At 38.1% G+C, this 22217-nt stretch overlaps 1 protein-coding gene across 1 annotated transcript in view; it reads right to left on the reverse strand.

Annotated features, from left to right (window-relative positions):
* ADAMTS6 (ADAM metallopeptidase with thrombospondin type 1 motif 6) overlaps positions 1-22217 on the reverse strand; it is a 429283-nt gene that overhangs the window by 140146 nt on the left and 266920 nt on the right. Inside the window, exon 9 of the mRNA XM_037802152.1 lies at positions 2465-2611. Within this exon, the coding sequence (XP_037658080.1) occupies positions 2465-2611 (147 nt within the window). The remainder of the gene's footprint in view (positions 1-2464; positions 2612-22217) is intronic.

Genomic DNA, 22217 nt, shown 5'->3' on the forward strand with positions numbered 1-22217 from the left:
ACTAAAATAAAATGTTATGAGCCTTTTTGAGCCAAGTATAAACCATAAATGTAACCTCAATCCTTGATCAAAATATCACTGGATTTTTAAAAATATCACATATAGCTGTTAAAGCAATTAAGTCACTGCATTAATAAAAAGGAACAAAGAAAGTCAAGAAAGTTACTATTATGTCTTTGTGCTCCAGTGAACTGACCTATTTTAAAGGGCCTTGTGTTTTCAAAAAAACCTTTATTGCATGGTCAGATTATAATCAAAGTTATTTAGTTTATTATTAAAGGAGAAAAAAACACAACTTTCCCAAGTCTACCCATTGCTTATTCTTTCACATCTATCCTTTACTGATGGTTTACAATTTGTACACATTCCTATGAAGATACATAATAGAAATACTTTTATAAATACAGGATAAATAAGCCCAGTAGAACTCTGTCAACACTAATCATGCTTAAACACACAAAATGCAAAGAGGCAATAAGACTTAATGCTTTTTGGATTAATTCTTTTCATTAATTCAATGGAACACTATATTGCATATAATAATTTTACATCTCTCACCAAATCAGTGGAGATTTCTTAACTGCATTTTACCAGCAATTTAGGGATTCCCTTTTGGAGTTTTTTAACAGCCTTAACATGGTTTCAACTAGGCAGAGTCTGGCAGGAGATCAAAACTGGTCCTTGTACTTAGCATACAGAGAAGATGCTAACAAATGGTCTATGTAATAGCCTATGGTTCAGAAATAGAAGAGAGGGGAAAAGAAAATGGAACTTAAAAACAAAGAGGGGGATAGACTCCAAAAATGCACAGGCATCCTGAGCATGTTATACAGTTTGTCTTTCTGATGATAGACACTCAGATTCCATTATAAAAACATAAACCACGTCAAGGGAGAAATTCCAGCTCTGACTTGGTTTCTGGAGAGAGCAGATCATCAACACATTTAAAATCTAGGTAATATAATCTCATTAAAAACATCTTGGAAGTGATATTCCGGAGCTTTATGTTAAAAACTACCATAAGATAACAAACTAATTCTCTGTGGTCTATTTTTATAGCACTTCATGCAATTTTGACACGGCAAGACAATGCCATAATAATGTATTACTAAGATTAAAAATTGTTAGGTTATAGTATGGTTGTTCAGATGAGCCAACTTATTAAGGGAATTTCTAGTTATTTCAACTTTAATATTACATTAATTCAAAAGAACCCATTTCAAACATTTATCTTTTTATCTTCAATTGAGCAAAGCACTGACTGAGGCACTTGAAAGTCTCTTGTTTGGGATACCTTTTTTTTTTTACATGTAATTATGCCTTTGGAATATATGATCTGGCTATTAGTACATATGAACCAAAATTTTAATGAATAATGAATAGATGTACCTGAATATTTTAAAATTTCACAATATAATCATGTTAATAGAAACTTTGAACAAAGCCAATTTTTAAAAATAATTTTCATTGCTCACCTGTGTCTTATGTGTGTCTCACTTTTTCACAAAGTATTTAATCTCTCCTCCCCAAGAAAAAAACAGCACAAAAGAGTTGAAGGTAATGATAGTGCAATGAAGTACTGAAATGCCAAATATTATTTAAAATAACAGTATTTACCATCTAATGAATTCCTGTTACATGCTTTATATACATAACAACATTATATATAGTTATATACATAACAACCTTATGAAGTAGGTATTGTTACCTAAACTCATTTAACAGATGAGAACACTGAAAATTAGAAAGGTTAAGTAATATGGCCAAGGTTGCACAGCTAGAAAATGAGACCCAAATCTATCAGTTTTTAAAGCCCAATCCAAAAGCTGAGATAAGACATGTGGGAGAATGTCTGCTTTCCTGAACATAGTTATATATGAACTAAATTTATAATCTTCACACTTAAATAACCATAATTTTGGAATAAACAATAAAGAACAAGCAAAGAAACTCCGAAACCATAGAAAAGGTGAATCACTAAATAAATTTTCAAAGACAATTTTTCATTTTCTCAAAGTGTTCATTTCCTAGGTGTTTGGGTTTTTTGTTGTTGTTGTTTGTTACTATTATATACTTTGGCACTCCTATACAACTCAGTTTTTTCATCAACAATATGAAATATATAAAAACTGAATTAAAGTTTTGCCAATTCTCTATTAATTTATATAAATCTAAATTCTTTCTGCCATTGCTTCCCATTTATTGAAAAATTCTAACATTCACATCTCGTCAACTCCCACTGATATCCTTGCTTGAGCTCCCCTAATCTTTCAGTAAGTTGAGTTTGAGTATGAAGAAAAAAATTTTGCCACAATGATATTTTTTCAAGTACTTTGGGAACCGACTGATACTACTGGGCCCTATAAAAGCTACTCATTATGCAAAATTTGAAGCATCACATATTAGGGTTCTACAACGGCTTACTTCTGGAGCAATTCATCATCACTCTCCAGAGATTACTTACTCTAGAAAGCTGGTGATATAGTCTCGACTGCAGGCAGACCAGGAAAAAGGATTGGTATTTGCAGTAATATGAGCTGCCATAAGTTTTGCTGCTTCATGACCTTTCGTCCCACAAGAATTTCCAATTCCATCATGGTTCATACCAAAACTGTTTTAATGAAGAAGAAACATAAAAAACAGAAAAGAAAGAAAGAAAAATATAAAAGAAACCCCAACACATCCTTTATTTCCTTATTGGACTATTTGTTAGCCTTATTAATAAATGCTTTTCATCAAGACAGACCACATCCTTTGAGGAAATACACACACATATATATATATATGATTAAAGTTAAAGAAACCAAGAAATAATTCAATGACACTATATATTACTAAAACTTTAAATTTATCATATACTCTCATGTTATCTCACATGTTACTCAAATCTCTCCTTGAACAGAAAGAGAATATATCATAATCCTTCCTTTATAAGTGAGAAAACTGAGATTTAGTAAAGATCACACAGTAAGTGTTGAAATTATTAGTGGACCCATCTTTAAACATGCCAGTGTTCATTATATCTCACTATTCTGAATCCAAAAGGGAAATATAAAAGACAGGTGTGATCCACTGAGTTCTAGGGCATAGGCCAAACACAGAAGTTCATTTTATTATTAATATGAATAAAGAAGAATTAAAGCACACATAATTTGTGTGTGTGTGTGAGCTTTAAAAACACATTTTTAAAAAACCTTGATACATTTAAAAATTATGGAGAAAGGCAATTTTTCTTTGCCATGGCTTCCCTGAATTTTCCAAAATTTTTCTTTGTTGTTTTTACCTGTGTAGTATAGCCATGCTTAGTTACCAATGTACATTTCAATGATAAATCATAAACCTTTCCAGCAATCAATATTTATTCTTCTAGTTTAATATCAATGCACTGAAGTCAACCTCCTTGAATGGTCTAGGAACATGATAAATTTAAAGTCTGTTGAATTAGGCTGAATATACTCAGTCAAAACAATCAACTACAGATTAACATAAGGAGCTCAGAAGTATATATTTGTAATTCAATAAATGTATTATTCAATATTTCTTTCAAAAGTTAATACTACTGGGAAGAACTTGAGATGGCAGCTAGGAGAGACAGGGCAAGAAAACTCCTCCATGAAAAATACTAGATAAAAGCCAGAAAGTGACCTAAACCACCAGTTCCAGTGATGCACCAGCTGGACAAGGTCTGCTAAATCCACAGGGACCATGCACTTGGTGAAACCAGGAGTCTGTGTTCTGAAATGAGTGAGTATGCCTGCTGAATGTCTGGCAACCATGCTGCATTGTGGGGAAACCATGGGTTGGCATTTGGAGGCAGGCTAGTTCTTTTTTTAAAAAAAAAACCAAAAGCAGCTGCAGATACAGCAGCAAGAACCACACAGTGAAGCACAGCAGGAACGGGCTGTGCGAACACCTCAATATCTGGTGTGGAAGATAGCCTTTTGCGCACCCACCGCTAATTGTCTCAGAGCAAGGAGGGCAGAGGTGAGCCAAAAGGAGAAAATACCCACACTCCCCTTGCAGCCATCTTCCTGGTGGGCTGGGAATGCTCCTGCCTGGCACCGGGGCCACAGCCCAGAGCTGCGCCAAGAAACCCAGTGCAACAGGAAGTGTTTCTGGCAACACCGCACACACGCCACAGTATCGGGTGTAGATAATAGCCTTTTGCACACCTACAACTAATTGTCCCAGAGCTGGGAAGGCAGAGTGGTGTGAAAAGGGGGAAATTAACATGCACCATTCAGCCATCTTTACAGCAGGCTGGGAACACCCTTGCATGGCCCAGCAGTTCAGGGCTTCCCTTGAAGGATGGCGAGCACTTGTGATGTAGCACAGCCTTCCCTCAGCAGAAGCTCTAGAAGGGCATGGCTCGGAGGAGGCACCCACTCGGAAATCCCAGGGGCCCTACACCAATACCAAGGACTTGTGGGTCAGCGGCAGAGACAATCTGTGGCAAGACTGAAATGAAGGTTTAGACTCTTGCAAAAGCATTAAATCTCCAGGAACACCTGGGAGGTTTGATAATTAAAGCTGCCCTGCCTCCCCAACTGCTCAGACACAAGCCCCACATTCAGGCAGACAGCACCAACAACACACCCAAACTTGGTGCACCAATTGGACCCCACAAGAATCAGACCCCCACACACCACAAAGACAAAGTTGGGGAGAACTGACTTGAGGGGAATAGGTGACTCGCGGACGCCATTTGCTGGTTAGTTAGAGAAAGTGTATGCCACCAAGCTGTAGATCTGACAAATTAGAGATTGGTGTTTGAATAATCCTTCATATCATAAAGAACCCTATCAAGTAAAGCAAATGCCAAGAGCCCAAAAACAACAGAAAATTTTAAAGCATATGAAAAAACCAGATGATATGGATAACCCAAGCCCAAACACCCAAATCAAAAGATCAGAGGAGACATAGTACTAGGAGCAATTAATCAAAGAACTAAAGAAAAACAATGAGACCATGGCACAGGATATAAAGGGCATGAAGAAGACCCTAGGAGAACATAAAGAAGAAATTGCAAGAGTAAATAAAAAAATAGATGATCTTATGGAAATAAAAGATACTGTTGACCAAATTAAAAAGGTTCTGGATACTCATAGTACAAGACTAGAGGAAGCTGAGCAATGACTCAGTGACCTCAAGAACCACAGAACAGAAAATGAAAGAACAAAAGAAAGAATGGGGAAAAAATCAAAAAAATCAAAATGGATCTCAGGGATACGATAGATAAAATAGAACGTCCAAATATAAGACTCGTTGGTGTCCCAGAAGGAGAAGAGAAGGGTAAAGGTCTAGAAAGAGTAGTCAAAGAAATTGTTGGGGAAAACTTCCCAAACCTTCTACACAATATAAATACACAAAGCATAAATGTCCAGCAAACTCCAAATAGAACAAATCCAAATAAACCCACTCCAAGACATATTCTGATCAGACTGTCAAATAGTGAATAGTAAGGAGTAAGTCCTGAAAGCAGCAAAAGCAAAGGAAACAACATAAGACTAAGTAGTGACTACTCAGTGGCCACCATGGAGGCGAGAAGGCAGTAGCATGACATGTTGAAAATTCTGAGAGAGAAGAATTTCCAACCAAGAATACTTTATCCAGCAAAACTCTCCTTCAAATTTGAGGGAGAGCTTAAATTTTTCACAGACAAACAAATGCTGAGAGAATTTGCTAATAAAAGACCTGCCCTACTTCAGATACTAAAGGGAGCCCTACCAACAGAGAAACAAAGAAAGGAGAGAGAGATAGAAATTTAACAGACATATACATCCCAAATCACCAGGATACACATTCTTCTCTAGTGATCACGGAAGTTTCTCTAGAATAGACCATAGGCTGGGACATAAAACAAGCCTCAATAAATTTAAAAAAAATTGAAATTATTCAAAGCACATTCTCTAACCACAAAGGAATACAAATAGAAGTCAATAACCATTAGAGACTTAGAAAATTCACAAACACCTGGAGGTTAGAAGTGACTCCTGGGGAGGAATGTAGACCCAGCATCGTGGGATGGAGAACACCTTCTTGACCAAAAGGTGGATGTGAAAGGAAATAAAATAAGCTTCAGTGGCAGAGAGATTCCAAAAGGAGCCAAGAGGTCACTCTGGTGGGCACTCTCACGCACAATTTAGACAACCCTTTTTAGGTTCTAAAGAATTGGGGTAGCTGGTGGTGGATACCTGAAACTATCAAACTACAACCCAGAACCCATGAATCTCGAAGACAGTTGTATAAAAATGTAGCTTATGAGGGGTGACAATGGGATTGGGAAAGCCATAAGGACCACACTCCACTTTGTCTAGTTTATGGATGGATGAGTAGAAAAATAGGGGAAGGAAACAAACAAACAGACAAAGGTACCCAGTGTTCTTTTTTACTTCAATTTCTCTTTTTCACTTTAATTATTAATCTTGTTATTTTTGTGTGTGTGCTAATGAAGGTGTCAGGGATTGATTTAGGTGATGAATGTACAACTATGTAATGGTACTGTGAACAATCGAATGTACGATTTGTTTTGTATGACTGTGTGGTATGTGAATATATCTCAATAAAATGAAGATAGATTTAAAAAAAAAAAAGGCCTTCAGATCCAAAAAAAAAAAAAAAAAAAAAGTGAGGGGGAGATGAAAACATTCCTGGATAATCAAAAACTGAGGAACTTCATAACCAGTAGATCAGTCCTATAAGAAATGCTAAAGGGAATTGTGCCGGCTGAAAGGAAGGGACACTAAGCAATTGACTGAAACCACATGAAGAAATAAAGATTTCCAGTAAAGATCACATGGTAAATATAAATACCAGTACTACTGTATTTTTGATTTGTAACTCCACTATTTACTTCCTACAGGATCTAAAATACATCAAGTATAATGATAAATCAATGGTTTTGGACTCAATGTAAAATATGTAATTTTTGACAAGAACTACATAGAGGAGGGGGAAGGGAGGAATATAGGATCATAGTTTAGTGTCCTATTGAAGTTAAGTTGGTATCAAAGAAAACAAGATTGTTATAGACTTAAGATGTTAAATTTAAGCCCCACAGTAAACACAAAGAAAGTATCAGAGAATATGATCATAGAGATGAAAAGTAGAGTAGGGGTTACAAGAAGTGGGGGAAGGGGCAATGGGGAGATAATAAGAAATGAGTGTAGGGTTTCTGTTTGGGGTGAAGGGAAATTTCTAGTAATGGATGGTGGGAAGGTGATGGCATTGCAACATTGTGAATGTGATTAATCCCACTAAATGGAATGCTTGGGAGGGGTTGGAATGGGAAGATTTATGCTGTATGTATGTTTCCACAATTGAAAAAAAGACAGTCTAAATAGATAAAGACAATTAAATGCCATAGATGATCCTGGATGAGATCTAAGAATAGAGGAGAAAAGGCTCAAAAGGACACAATTGGGATTTAAGAAAAAAATGAATTATAGAATGTAAGCTTTATATCAATGTTAAATTTCTTGAACTTCTTAACTACACTTAATGTGATTACATAAATGAATATTCTTGTTCATAGGAAATGTATATGTGAATTATATTATTTGTTCAAGGATGTGTGCAACTTACTCTCATATGTTCAGAAGACAGAGCAACAGATGATGGATGATAGGGAGGGAGGGAGGGAAAGAAAGAAAGAAATGGTAAAGTGACAAAATATTAAAGTTGGTAGATCAGGGTATCAGTGGAGGGGGATTGGGGTATGCTGGAGTTCTGTGTATGGGGTTTGTATTATTTTTGTAACTGTTTCTGTAAGTTTGAATTTATTTCAAAATAAAAATTAAAAAAAAGTTAATACTACCATGTTAAAACTATTATGATTCTATTTAAGTGATGATACTTTTGAAAATATTATTTCCTTTTAGCAGTATTCTTACACATACCCGAGACTTGGGGATAGGTGGATGTTGACAGTTTTAAGAGAATCAATATCTAGAAAGGCATATCTTTCAGCCATCCATAATTTTTCAACAGGGTATTGCTTCGGGGTATAAAAACTTATGGGTGTCAAGAAAAGAGACAATTGGAAACACTTGTTTTCAATGTTGAGAAGGTGAATGACTTTAATAATTGAATTACACATAAGGTAGTTTCCAATTCCTTACTTGCATCAAGCTTGAAGAAGGATCTAATCAAATTAACAGCTATAGATTGCCAAAAATAATTTCTGATGACAGATCACCATGGTTATTGTTTGACGAATAACTCAAAAGAAGTTCGAAGAATTGAGTGAGATCTCTACAACAAACTCCTTTCATCCTCTTCTACTTATGTGAACATAAATACATTTTTGGTGGATAAAACATTTCAGATTCCATAGAATTACTGATTGCTTGTCTTTTGTGCAGGGTTTTAGGAACAGAGAGAGAGGGAGAAAGATGTTGGGATGGACAGTCTAGAGAGTCTCCCTTAGGCCTCTTGAGATCCTACATGTCTTAGTGAGTGGAATGTGCCAATACTGCAAGGCCCGACATGAAGGGTGGATTGGGGAAGATGGCTGTAGGAAGCTCCGGGAATCAGTTCCTCTGCCAACTCTTTTGAACTGGCAGGAATTACATGAATCAACCAACCACTTTGAAACTCCGGAGTCTCGGGGAACACAGCACCATCCAGGAAGGAGTGGTAGGACCAGGAGGAAGAGGCTGGTAATTTGCAGCACCAGTGAGTTTCACCCTCCTGCAGTGGCTACCACTCCCCTTTTCCCAGCCCTGTGCCTAGCAGTGGCGGGGGGCGGTGGGTGGTCTGGAGTTCCTGTTACTGGCTCAGCTTGCTGGCACCAGAATGGGACATAATGAACTAGTCCTTTAAACTCCAGGGATGTGTGGTTGGATCCTAGATCTCTACTTTTGATCAGCTACTTCAGATCACTGGGGTCAGCTCTGATGGTAGCCATTGTTCCAAAACTCCAGGGATACAGTGGAAAAGGAGTCTTAAAACAGTAACCTTCCTCAAAACTACAGAAAACAGTTCAAGGGCTGAAATAACCAGGAAAGTTAACAAACACAGCTTCAAAACCATAGAATAAGCACCTGGCACCCTTGGTGGCCCATTCCCCAACCCCTTTATAATTCAGGTGGGGAGCCAGCTTGTGCTCCTATTGTGGGTCCCTGGCACTGTTCTGAATCATGTGTCTTTTTTTTTGGTCTTACATTCTTTTATTCATTATAGTCTGTATATGCAGATCCATTTTATGTACAATAATTGGTTGTATCAAATAATCATACCAAGGCATTCTACTGGTAATCTTCCCCAAAACAGATTTAGGTAAAATTAGATATTCATGCACTTCAAAGGCTACCAAGCACTTACTTGAGACTTCATTATTGATTTCAGTTTTGAGGCCAAACATATAATTCAAAGTGTACATTAACTGGGTTAAGATGATAAAAGTGGGCTGAAAGAAATCACATAATTCAGAACACTCTTGGCCCCTGTGTGTATACTGGGATATATGTATGTCAGCATCACTCTCTCAGGTGGAAATCAGAGAGACTGAGCTAGGGATTCAGGCTTGACCTCCCCCAGTTTGTCCTGAAAGCAGAGAAGCCCTTTGCAGATAGCTGGGACAGTGTAAGAAACAAGTTGAAACCGGCTGGGACAAAAGATTACCTGCATTAAGTCACTAGAGGGGGGCACCCAGGAAGGAGAGGAATGCTGTTTCAAAGAGAGTAGAGGGGGCATTCACTCAAAATTCTATGGACTATAAACAAGGAATTCTTGAGGCCTTAGGTGAGCACAAGCCCAGCAGAAGAAGCAGGCTCCCTGGATCCTGTGTTTCCACTCAGACACAGAAAAGGCAGAGAGGACCCTGCACTTTCCATTTGCTTCAGGCTGATCTGTGTTTTCAAAGAAAAATGTTTTTTTGCCTTTGTTTGTTTTAATTAACTAATGGCATTTAAGAAAATCTCTATCATATCATTAGCTGGATACAAACTTAAGGGAGAGCCCCTAAATTCAAGAGTTAACACTAAAATATTAATTTGTACAACATGCAACAAAAAACTACAAGACAAAGAAACAGGAAATGATGGCCCATGCAAGGGAACAAGATAGAAATCCAGGATACATCAACGAAGAAGACCTGACTTAGGACTTAAAATAATGACATTCAAAATGCTCCAGGAGATAAAGGAAAACACAGAGAAAGAACTAAAGGACATGAGGAAAACAATGAATGAACAATAATGGGAAACTTGCCAGAGAAATACTGGAGTTGAAAAACACAATAAATGAAATGAAAAATTCCCTAGATAGTTTCAACAGAGGATTGGAGGTGGCAAAAATGAACTGAAAAGTCAAGTGAACTCAAAGCCAAGACAACTGAAATGATTCAGGCTGATAAAGATAAAAGAATAAAAAAAAACAAACAGAGCCTAAGATACTGTGGGACACCAATATGTGCATTATGGGAGTCACAGAAGGAGAAGAAAGAAGGGGGCAGAAGGAATTTTCAAAGAAATAATGACAGAAAACTTCCCAAATTTAAGGAAACACACGAATATTCAAGAAGACTAACAAACTAAAATCAGAAAAAATTAAAGAGAACCACACCTGAACACAAAGTAATCAAATTGTCCAATGCCAAGGACAAGGAGAGAGTTCTGAAAGCTACGAAAGAAAAGCAATGAGTTATGTACAAAAGAATTCCAATAAGATTAAGTTCCGATTTCCCATCAGACACCATGGAGGCAAGAGAAGACAGTGGTACAAAATATTTAAAGTGATGAAGAAAACAACCAATCTTTTATAATTACCAAGATTTTCTTTCAAAATTAAGGGAGGCAGTGGTGGATCCAAGATGGCAGATTAGGAAAGACAGAGCAAAGTTCTCCTCCATGAAAAATATTAGATAAAGGACAGTAAGTGCTCAAGAACAGTGGTTATAGGGTTCCACTGGTTGCACAGGGATGTCTACACCCATAGTGACTGTCCAGAGAAACTGAGAGACTGTGTTTGGAGATGGGTGAGTGTTCGGCCCAGAGCGCAGCCAGGGAATGAATAGCCAGAGCTGTGGATGAGTGTGGTAGGGAGTACCCTTCCATGCCCTGGGTACCCTCCTCAGTACCTGGTGTGGGTGATAACCTTCACAGACCCGCAGCCAAGAGCCCACATGCCAGGAACTGGCCATTGGAGTAGGCAGATGATCAGCGAAGGGGATAGCTTTCCATGCTCAGAGCAGCTATCTTTGCAGTTGGCTAAAAACCACTCCTTCAAAGTGCCATGGCTGAGAGCTTCCTTGAGGGCATTCGGGATTCAGCAGGCTTCTGATGGTGCCCACTCTTCCTCCACGGAAGCCCATGGTGTGCACAGCCTAGAGGCAAGGGTGCCACAAGGTAGTGCCAGTAGCCCTCCCCCAATCCCATGGACTCGTGGGCCCATGGCAGAGAGGGACTGTGGGGCATCTGAGCTGGAGAGTGGGATGTCAGCTCTGCAGCCCCAGGGTACTCCACCTGCAGCCCTGGGAACAGTCAGAACCATGGTGTCCTGGAGCAGACTCTCTGCCAAACTGTACAGGGCATGCCCCCCACACACAGGGCTGGTGGTTTCCACTGCACACATAAAATTGTGCACTGATTGGACCTCCACATGGTTTGAGCCCCGAATCAGTGCACAGATGAAGTTGAGAACTGGCTTGAGGATAAGAGTTGGCTCAGGAGTACCATCTGCTGGTAGGTCAGGGAAAGTGTACTCCACCAAGCTGTAGCTCTGTAAAATTATAGATAAATGATCAAATAAGTCTGCATATCCTAAAAGAACCCTATCAAGATAAGCAAATGCCAAGAGGCCAAAAACAACATAAAATTATAAAGCATATGAAGAAACCAGAAGATACGGATGACCCAAATGCCTAAATTAAAAAACCAGAGGAGACACAAAACTTGGAAATTAATCAAAGAAGTACTCACAAACACCAGTATCATGGCTCAGGATATAAAGGACATGAAAAAGACTCTAGGAGAGCATAAAGAAGAATTTGCAAGAGTAAATTAAAAAAAAAAAAAAAAAAAGCAGCTCTTATGGAAATAAAAGATACTGTTGATCAAATTAAAAAGATTCTTGAGACAGATAACACCAGATTTGAAGAAGTAGAGGAATGAATTGGCAAACTTGAAGACAGTGTGATGGAAAGTGAAAGCACAAAAGAACGGATGGTGAAAAAATTGAAAAATTTGAAATGGATCTCAGGGAAATGATGGACAACATGAAGTACACAAATATATGAATAATTGTTGTTTGAGAAGAGGAAGAGAAGGGTAAAGGACTAGGAAGAGTATTCAAAGAAATTGTTGGGGGAAACTCCCCAACCATGCTAAACGACATAGACATACAAATCAAAGATGCCCAGTGAACTCCAAATAGAATAAATCCAAATAAACCCACTCTGAGACATTTTCTGATCAGACTGTCAAACTCTGAAGACAAGGTGAAAGTTCTGAAAGCAGCAAGAGAGAAGCAATTCACCACATAGCAGGGAAACAACATAAGACTAAGTAGTGACTACTCAGTGGGCTCCATCGAGGCAAGATGGCAGTGGTATGACATATTTAAAATTCTTAGAGAAAAATTGCCAGCCAAGAATTCTTTATCCAGCAAAGCTCTCCTTCAAAACTGAGGGAGAGAATGGATTGGAGGAACCTAAGATGGCGACTAGGTGAGACAGAGAAAAAAACACCTCTGTGGAAAACACTAGATAAAAAACCAGAAAGGACCCAGAACACCACTTCCAAAGTAGCACCAGCTAGACAAGTTCTGCTAAAGCCACAGTGAATGTGCGTTTGGTGAAACCAGGAGTCTACATTCTGAAACGAGTGAGTGAGTAGCCTGAATCCCTTGGCCATGCTGCATTGGGGAAAAGGTGGGTTGACATTTTTTAAAAAAATAAAAGAAGCCCGGGAACAGCTGCAGATAAGACGGGAGCAGTCTGGACTAACGCCTCGGTGTCTGGGGTGGAGGATACCCCTTCCCACATCCACTATTGATTGTCTCGGGTCCAGGGACACAAAGGGGAGACACACGACTTGCAGCAGTCTCCCCAGCGGGTGGGGCTACTCCTGCCCAGAGCCGAACACACAGCACAGAGCCGAGATGAGAAACCCAGCCTCACAGCCATCTCCCCAGTGGGCGGGGCTATTCCTGCCTGGGGTGGAACACACAGCACAGAGCCAAGCCGAGAAACCCAGCCTCGCAGCCATCTCCCCAGCGGGCAGGTCTATCCCTGTCCTGGCCGAACACACAGCACAGAGCCGAGCCGAGAAACCCAGCCTCGCAGCCGTCACCCCAGCGGGCGAGGCTGCTCCTGCCCGGGCCGAACACACAGCACAGAGCCGAGACAAGAAACCTAGCCTGACAGGGAGTCTTTCCCGCAGCACCGCTCACACGACAAAATATTGGCTGTGGACAGTGGCCTTGAATACACCCACGGCTAATTGTCGCAGAGCTGGGAAAGGGGAGCTGTGCGGAAAGGGGGAAGTTAACGCATCCCATTCAACCATCTTTGAAGCGGGCTGGGAATGCATCTACACAGCCCGGGGGCCCAGGGCTTCCCTGGAGGCCGGCACTCACTTGAGGTCCTGGCAAAGCACAGCAGAGAGGGGGAAACCGCTTGGAAATCCCAGGGAACGTACGCCAATACCAAGGACTTTTGTGTCAGCGGCAAAGAACAGCCTTAAATATCCGGGAACACCTGGGAGGTTTGATTGTTAAACCTGCCCTTCCTCCCTAACCACTCAGGCACATGCCCCTCATTGAGGGCAGACAGCACCAACAACACACCCAAATTAAGTGCACCAATTGGACCCCAAAAGAATCAGATCCCCACACACCACAAAGTTGGGGAGAACTGACTTGAGGGGAATAAGTGACTCACGGACGCCATCTGCTGGTTAGTTAGAGAAAGTGTATCTCACCAAGCTGCAATTCTAACAAATTAAAGATCAAGTAAAGCAAATGCCAAGAGGCCAAAAACAACAGAAAATCTTAAAGCATATGATAAAACCAGACAACATGGAGAACCCAAACCCAAACACTCAAATCAAAAGATCTGAAGACACACAGTTCGTGGCAGAATTAATCAAAGAAATACAGACAGGCAAAGAGAGCATGGCATGGGATATAAAAGACTTGAAGAAGAGCATGGCACAGAATATAAAAGACATAAAAAAGACCCTAGAAGAGCATAAAGAAGATATTGCAAGAGTAAATAAAAAAATAGAAGATCTTATGGAAATTAAAGAAACTGTAGGCCAAATTAAAAAGACTCTGGATACTCATAATACAAGATTAGAGGAAGCTGAACAACTCCGCCTCCTTGAGGAGCACAGAACAGAAAATGAAAGTACAAAAGAAAGAATGGGGAAAAAAATCGAAAAAATCGAAATGGATCTCAGGGATATGATAGATAAAATAAAACGTCCAAATTTAAGACTCATTGGTGTCCCAGAAGGGGAAGAGAAGGGTAAAGGTCTAGAAATAGTATTCAAAGAAATTGTTGGGGAAAACTTCCTCAACCTTCTACACAATATAAATACACAAAGCATAAATGCCCAGCGAACTCCAAATAGAATAAATTCAAACAAACCCACTCCAAGACATATTCTGATCAGACTGTCAAATACTGAAGAGAAGGAGCAAGTTCTGAAAGCAGCAAGAGAAAAGCAATTCACCACATACAAAGGAAACAACATAAGACTAAGTAATGACTACTCAGCAGCCACCATGGAGGTAAGAAGGCAGTGGCATGACATATTTAAAATTCTGAGAGAGGAAAATTTCCAGCCAAGAATACTTTATCCAGCAAAACTCTCCTTCAAATTTGAGGGAGAGCTTAAATTTTTCACAGACAAACAAATGCTGAGAGTTTGCTAGTAAAAGACCTGCCCTACTTTAGATACTAAAGCGAGCCCTACTGACAGAGAAACAAAGAAATGAAAGAGAGATATAGAGACTTTTAACAGACATATATAGAATATTACATCCCAGGTCACTGGGACACACATTCTTCACTAGTGATCACGGATCTTTCTCCAGAATGGACTGTATGCGGGGACATAAAAACAAGCCTCAATAAAATAAAAAATAAAAAAATGAATTTGTTCAAAGCACATTCTCTGACCACAATGGAGTACAAATAGAAGTCAATAAGCATCAGAGACTTGGAGAATTCACAAACACCTGAAAGATAAAAATGAGGGGGAGATGAAAACATTCCCAGACAATCAAAAGCTGAGGAACTTCATCACCAGTAGATTAGTCCTAAGCAGGCTGAAAGAAAGGGACACTAAACAGTTGACTGAAACCACATGAAGAAATAAAGATTTCCAGTAAAGATCACATGGTAAATATAAAGACCATTACTACTGTATTGTTGATTTATAACTCCACTATTTACTTCCTACAGGATCTAAAATACATAAACTGTAATGACAAATTGGTGGTTTTGGACTCAATGTAAAATATGTAATTCTTGACAAGAACTACATAAAGGTGGGGAAATGGAGGAGTATAGGAACACAGTTTATGTGTCCTATTGAAGTTGTTTGTTTCAAAGAAAAACAAGATTGTTATAGATTTAAGAGGTTAAATTTAAGCCCCATGGTAAACACAAAGAAAGTATTAAAGAATACGACCAAAGAGATGAGAAGTAGAGTAGGGGTTCCAAGAAGTGGGGGAAGGGGCAATGGGGAGTTAAGAAATGAGAGTAGGGGTTTTGGTTTGGGGTGAAGGGAAACTTCTAGAAATGGATGGTCGGAAGGTGATAGCATTGCAACATTCTAAATGTGATTAATCCCACTATGGGAATGCTAGAGAGGGGTGGAATAGGAAGATTTAGGCTATATATATCTTTCCACAATTGAAAAAAAAAATAAGACAGTCTAAATAGATGAAAATTAAACGCAAAGGATGATCCTGGAAGGGACCTGAGGTCGGAGGAGAGGAGGCTCAAAGGGACACAGATGGGACAGAAGGAAAAAAAAATATATAGAATGTAAGCTTTATATCAATGTTGAATTTCTTGAACTTCTTAGCTGCGTTTAATGAGATTGCATAAAATAATGTTCTTGTTCATGGGAAAGGTATATGTGAATTATATTGTTTGTTCAAAGATATGTGCAGCTTGCTCTGATATGTTCAGAAGACAGAGCAATAGATGATAGTGTTAGGGAGGGAGGGAGGGAGGGAGAGAGGGAGGGAAAGAGACAGTGGTGTGAGAGAATCTTAAAGGTGATGGATCAGGGTATCGGGAGAGGGGGGCGGGTTATGATGGAATTCTATGTAGGGGGTTTGTACTGTTTTTACAACTGTTCCTGTAAGACTGAACTTATTTCAAAATAAAATTTATTATTAATAAAAAAAAAATTGAGGGAGAGCTTAAAATTTTCAGAAAACAAATGCTGAGAGAATTTGCTAAAAAGAGACCTGACTTACAAGAAATACTAAAGGGAGCCCTACCAGCTGAGAAAAAAAAAGAAAGAAGAGAGAGGTCTGGAGAAGGGCACAGAATGGAAGAGCTTTAGTAAGGGTAACTTTATGTTGCTTACAAGAGACTCATATTAGATCCAACGATGCAAAGAAATTGAAAGTGAAATGATGGAAAAAAATATTCAATGTAAGTTACAGCCAAAAGAAAGCAGGGGTTGCAATATCAATTTCAGATAAAATGGACTTTAAATGCAAGAATGTCATAAGAGACAAAGAAGGACATTATATACCAATAAAAGGGACAATTCACCAAAAATAAATAACAATCACAAATGTTTATGGACCCAATCAAGGTGCTCCAAAGTATATGAGACAAACATTGGCAAAACTGAAGGAAGCAACAGATGTTTCCACAATAATCATGGGAGACTTCAATACATCACTCTCTCCTATAGATGGATCAACAAGGAAATTCAGAACCTAAACAATGTGATAAACAAATTAGACTTAACAGACAGATATAGAACATCCCAAATTACCAGGATATACATTCTTCTCTAGTGCTCATGGAACTTTCTCCAGGATAGATCATATCCTGGGGCATAAAACAAGCCTCAATAAATTTAGAAAGATTGAAATTATTCAAAGCACATTCTCTAGATGTATTCCATTGTGATCAGAGAGAAACAAAATGTGATATAGACACACAATGGAATACTATGTGGCAATAAGAAGGAATGAGGTAGTGAAACATATGATAACATGGATGAACCTTGAAGACATAATGCTGAGTGAAATAAGCCAGACACAAAAAAGAGAGATATTGTATGTTACCACTAATGTGAATTCTATGAAAAATGCAAAATAAATATTTTATATTGTAGAATGTAGGGGACATAGAGATAGACAGCAAATAGTGAAGGGGAATGATAACCTAATATGAACAGATAAACTATTGAGGTTAATCTCAATGTTAGGGGAATGCTCAGGAATGATTATGGTTTGCAAATTTTCTTGGGCATGGTAGGATCATGTTAGAAATAATGAAGATATTTTAGGTTATTTGATTTTCTTATTATCTTGTTTTGCTAGGGTTTGTTAATTTTCTTGGGGTATGGTAGGGACATGTTGGAAGCAATACAATTATTTTAGATTATTTGTTTTTCTTATTCTTTTGTTTTGTTTGAATTTTTTTAATTTCTTGATAAAGTAAAAAAAACTTTTGCATTAAAAAATTAGTTTCAATGCAGTTATTTTAGGTTATTTGGTTTTTCTTATACCTTTGATTATGGTTTGTTAATTTTCTTCGGGTATGGTAGGAAAATGTTGGAAGCAATGTAGTTATTTTATATTATTTGTTTTTCTTATTCCTTTGTTTGGATATAGTTTATTAATTTTCTTGGGGTATGGTAGAAACATGTTAGAAGCAAAGTAGTTATTTTAGTTATTTGTTTTTCTTAATCCTTTGCTTTATTTTGTTTAAAATGTTGTTTTCTTTGTTGTTTGTTTTAGTTGTTCAATAAACAAAATAAAAATTTAAAAAAAGCACATTCTCTGATCAGAGTGGAATACAAATAAAAGTCAATAACCATCAAAGATCAAAAATATTCACAAATATCTGGAGGTTAAACAACACACTTTTAAATAATCAGTGGGTCAAAGAAGAAATTACAAGAGAAATTGCTGAATATCTAGAGATGAATGAAAACGACAACACAACATATCAAAACTTATGGGATCAGCTGAAGGCAGTATTGAGGGGGAAATTTATAGTTCTAAATGCATACATCTTCCTTTTAAGGAAGAAAGAGCTAAAATCAAAGAACTAATGGAATAACTGAAGAAGTTAGAAAATGAACAGCAAACTAATTCTAAAGCAAGTAGAAGAAAAGAAATAACAAGCATTAAAGCAGAAATAAATGTTATGGAGAACAACAACAACAAAAAAAATAGAGAGAATAAATAAAACCAAAAGTTGGTTCCTTGAGAAGATCAACGATATTGACAAGGCCTTAGCTAGAATGACAAAGTCCAAAAGAGAGAGGACCCAAATAAACAAAATAATAAATTAGAGAGAGAACATTACTGCAGATCCCAAAGAAATTCAAAAAATCATAAGAGGATACTATGAACAACTGTATGCCAACAAACTAGACAATTTAGAGGAAAAGGATAATTTCCTATAAACACATGAACAACCTAGACTGACCAGAGAAGAAACAGAAGACCTTAACCAACCAATCACAAGCAAAGAGATCCAATCAGTCATCAAAAAGCGTCCTACAAATAAAAGCCCAGGGCCAGATGGCTTCACAGGGGAATTCTACCAAATTTTCCAAAAAGAACTGACACCAATCCTACTTAAACTCCTTCAAAACACTGAAGAAAACAGAACACTACCTAACTCATTTTATGAAGCCAACATCACACTCTAATACCAAAACCAGATAAAGATGCTACAAGAAAGGAAAACTACAGGTCAATTTCCCTAATGAAAATAGACAAAAAATTCAACAAAAATACTTGCAAATCAAATCCAAAGATATATTTAAAAAGTCATACACCATGACCAAGTGGGGTTCATTCCAGTCATGCAAGGATGTTTCAACATATGAAAATCAATCAGTGTAATACAACACATTAACAAATCAAAAGGGAAAAATCAAATGATCATCTCAATAGATGCTGTAAAAGCATTTGACAAAATTCAGCATCCTGTTTTGATAAAAACAGTTCAAAAGGTAGAGATTAAAGACTTTTTTCAGTATCATAAAGGGCATATATGAAAAACCCGCAGCCAGCATAGTACCGAATGGTGAGAGAATGAAAGCCCTCCCTCTAAGATCAGGAAGGAGAGAAGGATACCTGCTGTCACCATTGTTATTCAACATTGTGCTAGAAGTTCTAGCCAGAACAGTCTGGCAAAAGAAAGAAATAAAAGGCATCCAAACTGGAAAGGAAGAAGTAAGACTGTCATTGCTTGCAGATGATATGATCTCATATCTGGAAAACCCCGAGAAATCGAAGATACAGCTACTAGAGCTAATAAACAAATTTAGCAAAGTGGCAGGATACAAGATTAATGCACATAAGTCAGTAAGTTCCTATACACAAGAAACGACCTAACTGAAGAGTCACTCAAATCAATGTAGTTATTACCCTATGACCCAGCAATTTCACTTTTTGGTATATACCCAGAAGATCTGAAAGCAGTGACATGAAGATATTTGTACACCAATGTTCATAGCAGTATTGTTCACAATTTCCAGGAGATGGAAACAACCCAAATGTCCTTCAACAGATGAGTGGATAAACAAAATGTGGTATATACACACAATGGAATCCTACACAGCAGTTAGAAGGAATGAGGTCATGAAACATATGACAAAATGGATGAACCCTGAAGACATAATGCTAAGTGAAATAAGCCAGACAGAAAAGGAGGGATATTGTAGGTTACCACTTATATGAATTCTGTGAAAGATGTAAAATATGTGTCTTAAAATGTGGAATATAGGGGACCTAGAAATAGTCAGAACCTAGTGAAGGGGGAACAAAAATCTAATTGGTAGAGATGTGATAATGAGGGTGATCTTAATGGTATGGGAATGGTCAAGAGTGACTAGGGTTCACTAATGGGATTATATGTATCAGTGATGCATTAAAGGTGAAATGTTCATAAATGGTTGTTTAAAGGCAGTAAACCACAGAGTGGCACCACAAACGTAAATAAGCGTCAGCATGATATAAGGTATAACACTGCTGCAGAGGGTTAACAATAGAGTGGTATGGAAAAGCTATCCATTATGTATTAATGACTATATTTATTAGGAATATCTTTCCAACTCTACACTAATACTAGGGATGAATAATTAGCAGCTGTCAAGAGCTCTGGGATGTATTATGATAATTGTTTAAAGTTGAGAGTGATGGTGATTGTACAACTAAGTGAAGAAAATGTAAGAAACTGACAGTTTATCTTGGGATACAATATATATATTAAGTTAGGAACCCACTACTTAATAAATCAAGCCATTGACTTAAGACTTGCTCTTGTGAAAATTAGGGTTGTAAATAGGAGGTTGAGCCATCCTATAATTATGTTTAAAAGGTACCCCCAAGCAACCTTTGTTGCTTAAATGTGGCCTTTCTCTCTCTAAGCACAAATCGGCAAATACATTCATTACCCACCCCCCACCTCGCAATGAGGGACATAACTCCCAGGGGAATGAATCTTCCTGGCAATGTGGGCCATGATTCCCAGGAATGAGCCTGGCCCTGGCAGTGAGGGACTGAAAATGCCTACTTTACCAAAGGTGGAGAGGGCAGAGAAAGGTAACAAGCTGGGGACACAGAGGCTGAGAAATCCCAAATAGAGTCAAGAGACTATCCAGGAGGTTTCTCTTATGCAAGTTCCAGCTATACATCCCAATTGGCCACAGCATGCAATACCCTTACCAAAAGTAGTCCCCAAATACCTAGGTCCCTACCCGATACTCTATAAAAGATGCATTCACTAAGTTTTAGCTTTCAGAAACTTAAATCCACCAGAGTATTCCTATACCATACAAGTCCTAAAACCCAGAGGCAACAGCCTCTTTAAGATCAACTATCAGATGCAGCCCCCTTCCCCATACTGTCGACACCCCCTTTTGCACACTGCCTAGACACTCCTGAAGATGGAGAAACAGATTGAGAAGAAAGAGTAACAACAAACAAGATAAGATTGAACGGAGGTCTATGAATATTGAAACTTTACATAATTACACATATATATATGTATTTATATGTGGATGCTGGGGTGTTGGAGTGGCTGGAAGGAGGTAAATGACGCGGTGGAACTGTAGCCCATAGCATCCCTTGGGATTTGCTCTATAGCTGCTGGTTGAATTGTGCCTTGATAGTCTTCACCTTTCTGTATATACCCTGTATTGCATAATAAGGAAAGAACTGAATTTGTGGAACTGTAATCCATAACAAGCTTTGAAATTACCTATATGACTGCTTGTTGAACTGTACATCGAGAGATGACACCTTTCTGTATGTATGTTATATTTTACAATAATGGAAATAGCTGAAGTTGTGGAACAGTGACCCATGACATTCTTTGAGATTTGCTCTCTAACTACTTGTGAAATTATACACTGAAAGTTGTCACTGTTATGTATGTATGTTATAGTTCACAATTTTAAAAATGGGAAAAAATTAAGGGAGGCATTAAGATATTCCCAGATGAACAAAAGCTGAGGGAATTTGTCATCACTAGACCTGCTTGACAAGCAATGCTAGACAGTGGATCAAAGCAGCATAAAGAAATAAAGACCTCTGATAAAGGTAACTATATTGGTAACTATAATGGTATATATATATATATATATATATATATAGTATTGTTTTCTTTTCCTATTTGTGGAACACAACATACCCACACAGAAATAATAACTTTCCAAGCGCAATCCAACAAGCAGTCAGAGAGCAAACCCCAAAGAATGCCATGGGTCACAGCTCCACAGCTTTAGCCGCCTCCTGACTGTAAAACATAACATCTATGCAAAAAGCCGATAACCTTCAAAGTACGATCTAACAAGCAACTATACAGGAAATTTCCAAGAATTTCAGTACCACAGCCCCAGCTATTTCCTTATTGTGAAATATATCACATACACAAAAAGGTGACAACTTTCAAACAAGTAGCTATATAGCATACCTCAAAGAACTCTATGGGTTATAGCACAGTCATTTTCCTCCAGACATTCCAATACCTCAGCAACCAAGAATGAAAA

The sequence above is a fragment of the Choloepus didactylus genome, chromosome 13 (assembly GCF_015220235.1).
Source record: "Choloepus didactylus isolate mChoDid1 chromosome 13, mChoDid1.pri, whole genome shotgun sequence".
NCBI classification, from domain to species: Eukaryota; Metazoa; Chordata; class Mammalia; order Pilosa; family Megalonychidae; genus Choloepus; species Choloepus didactylus.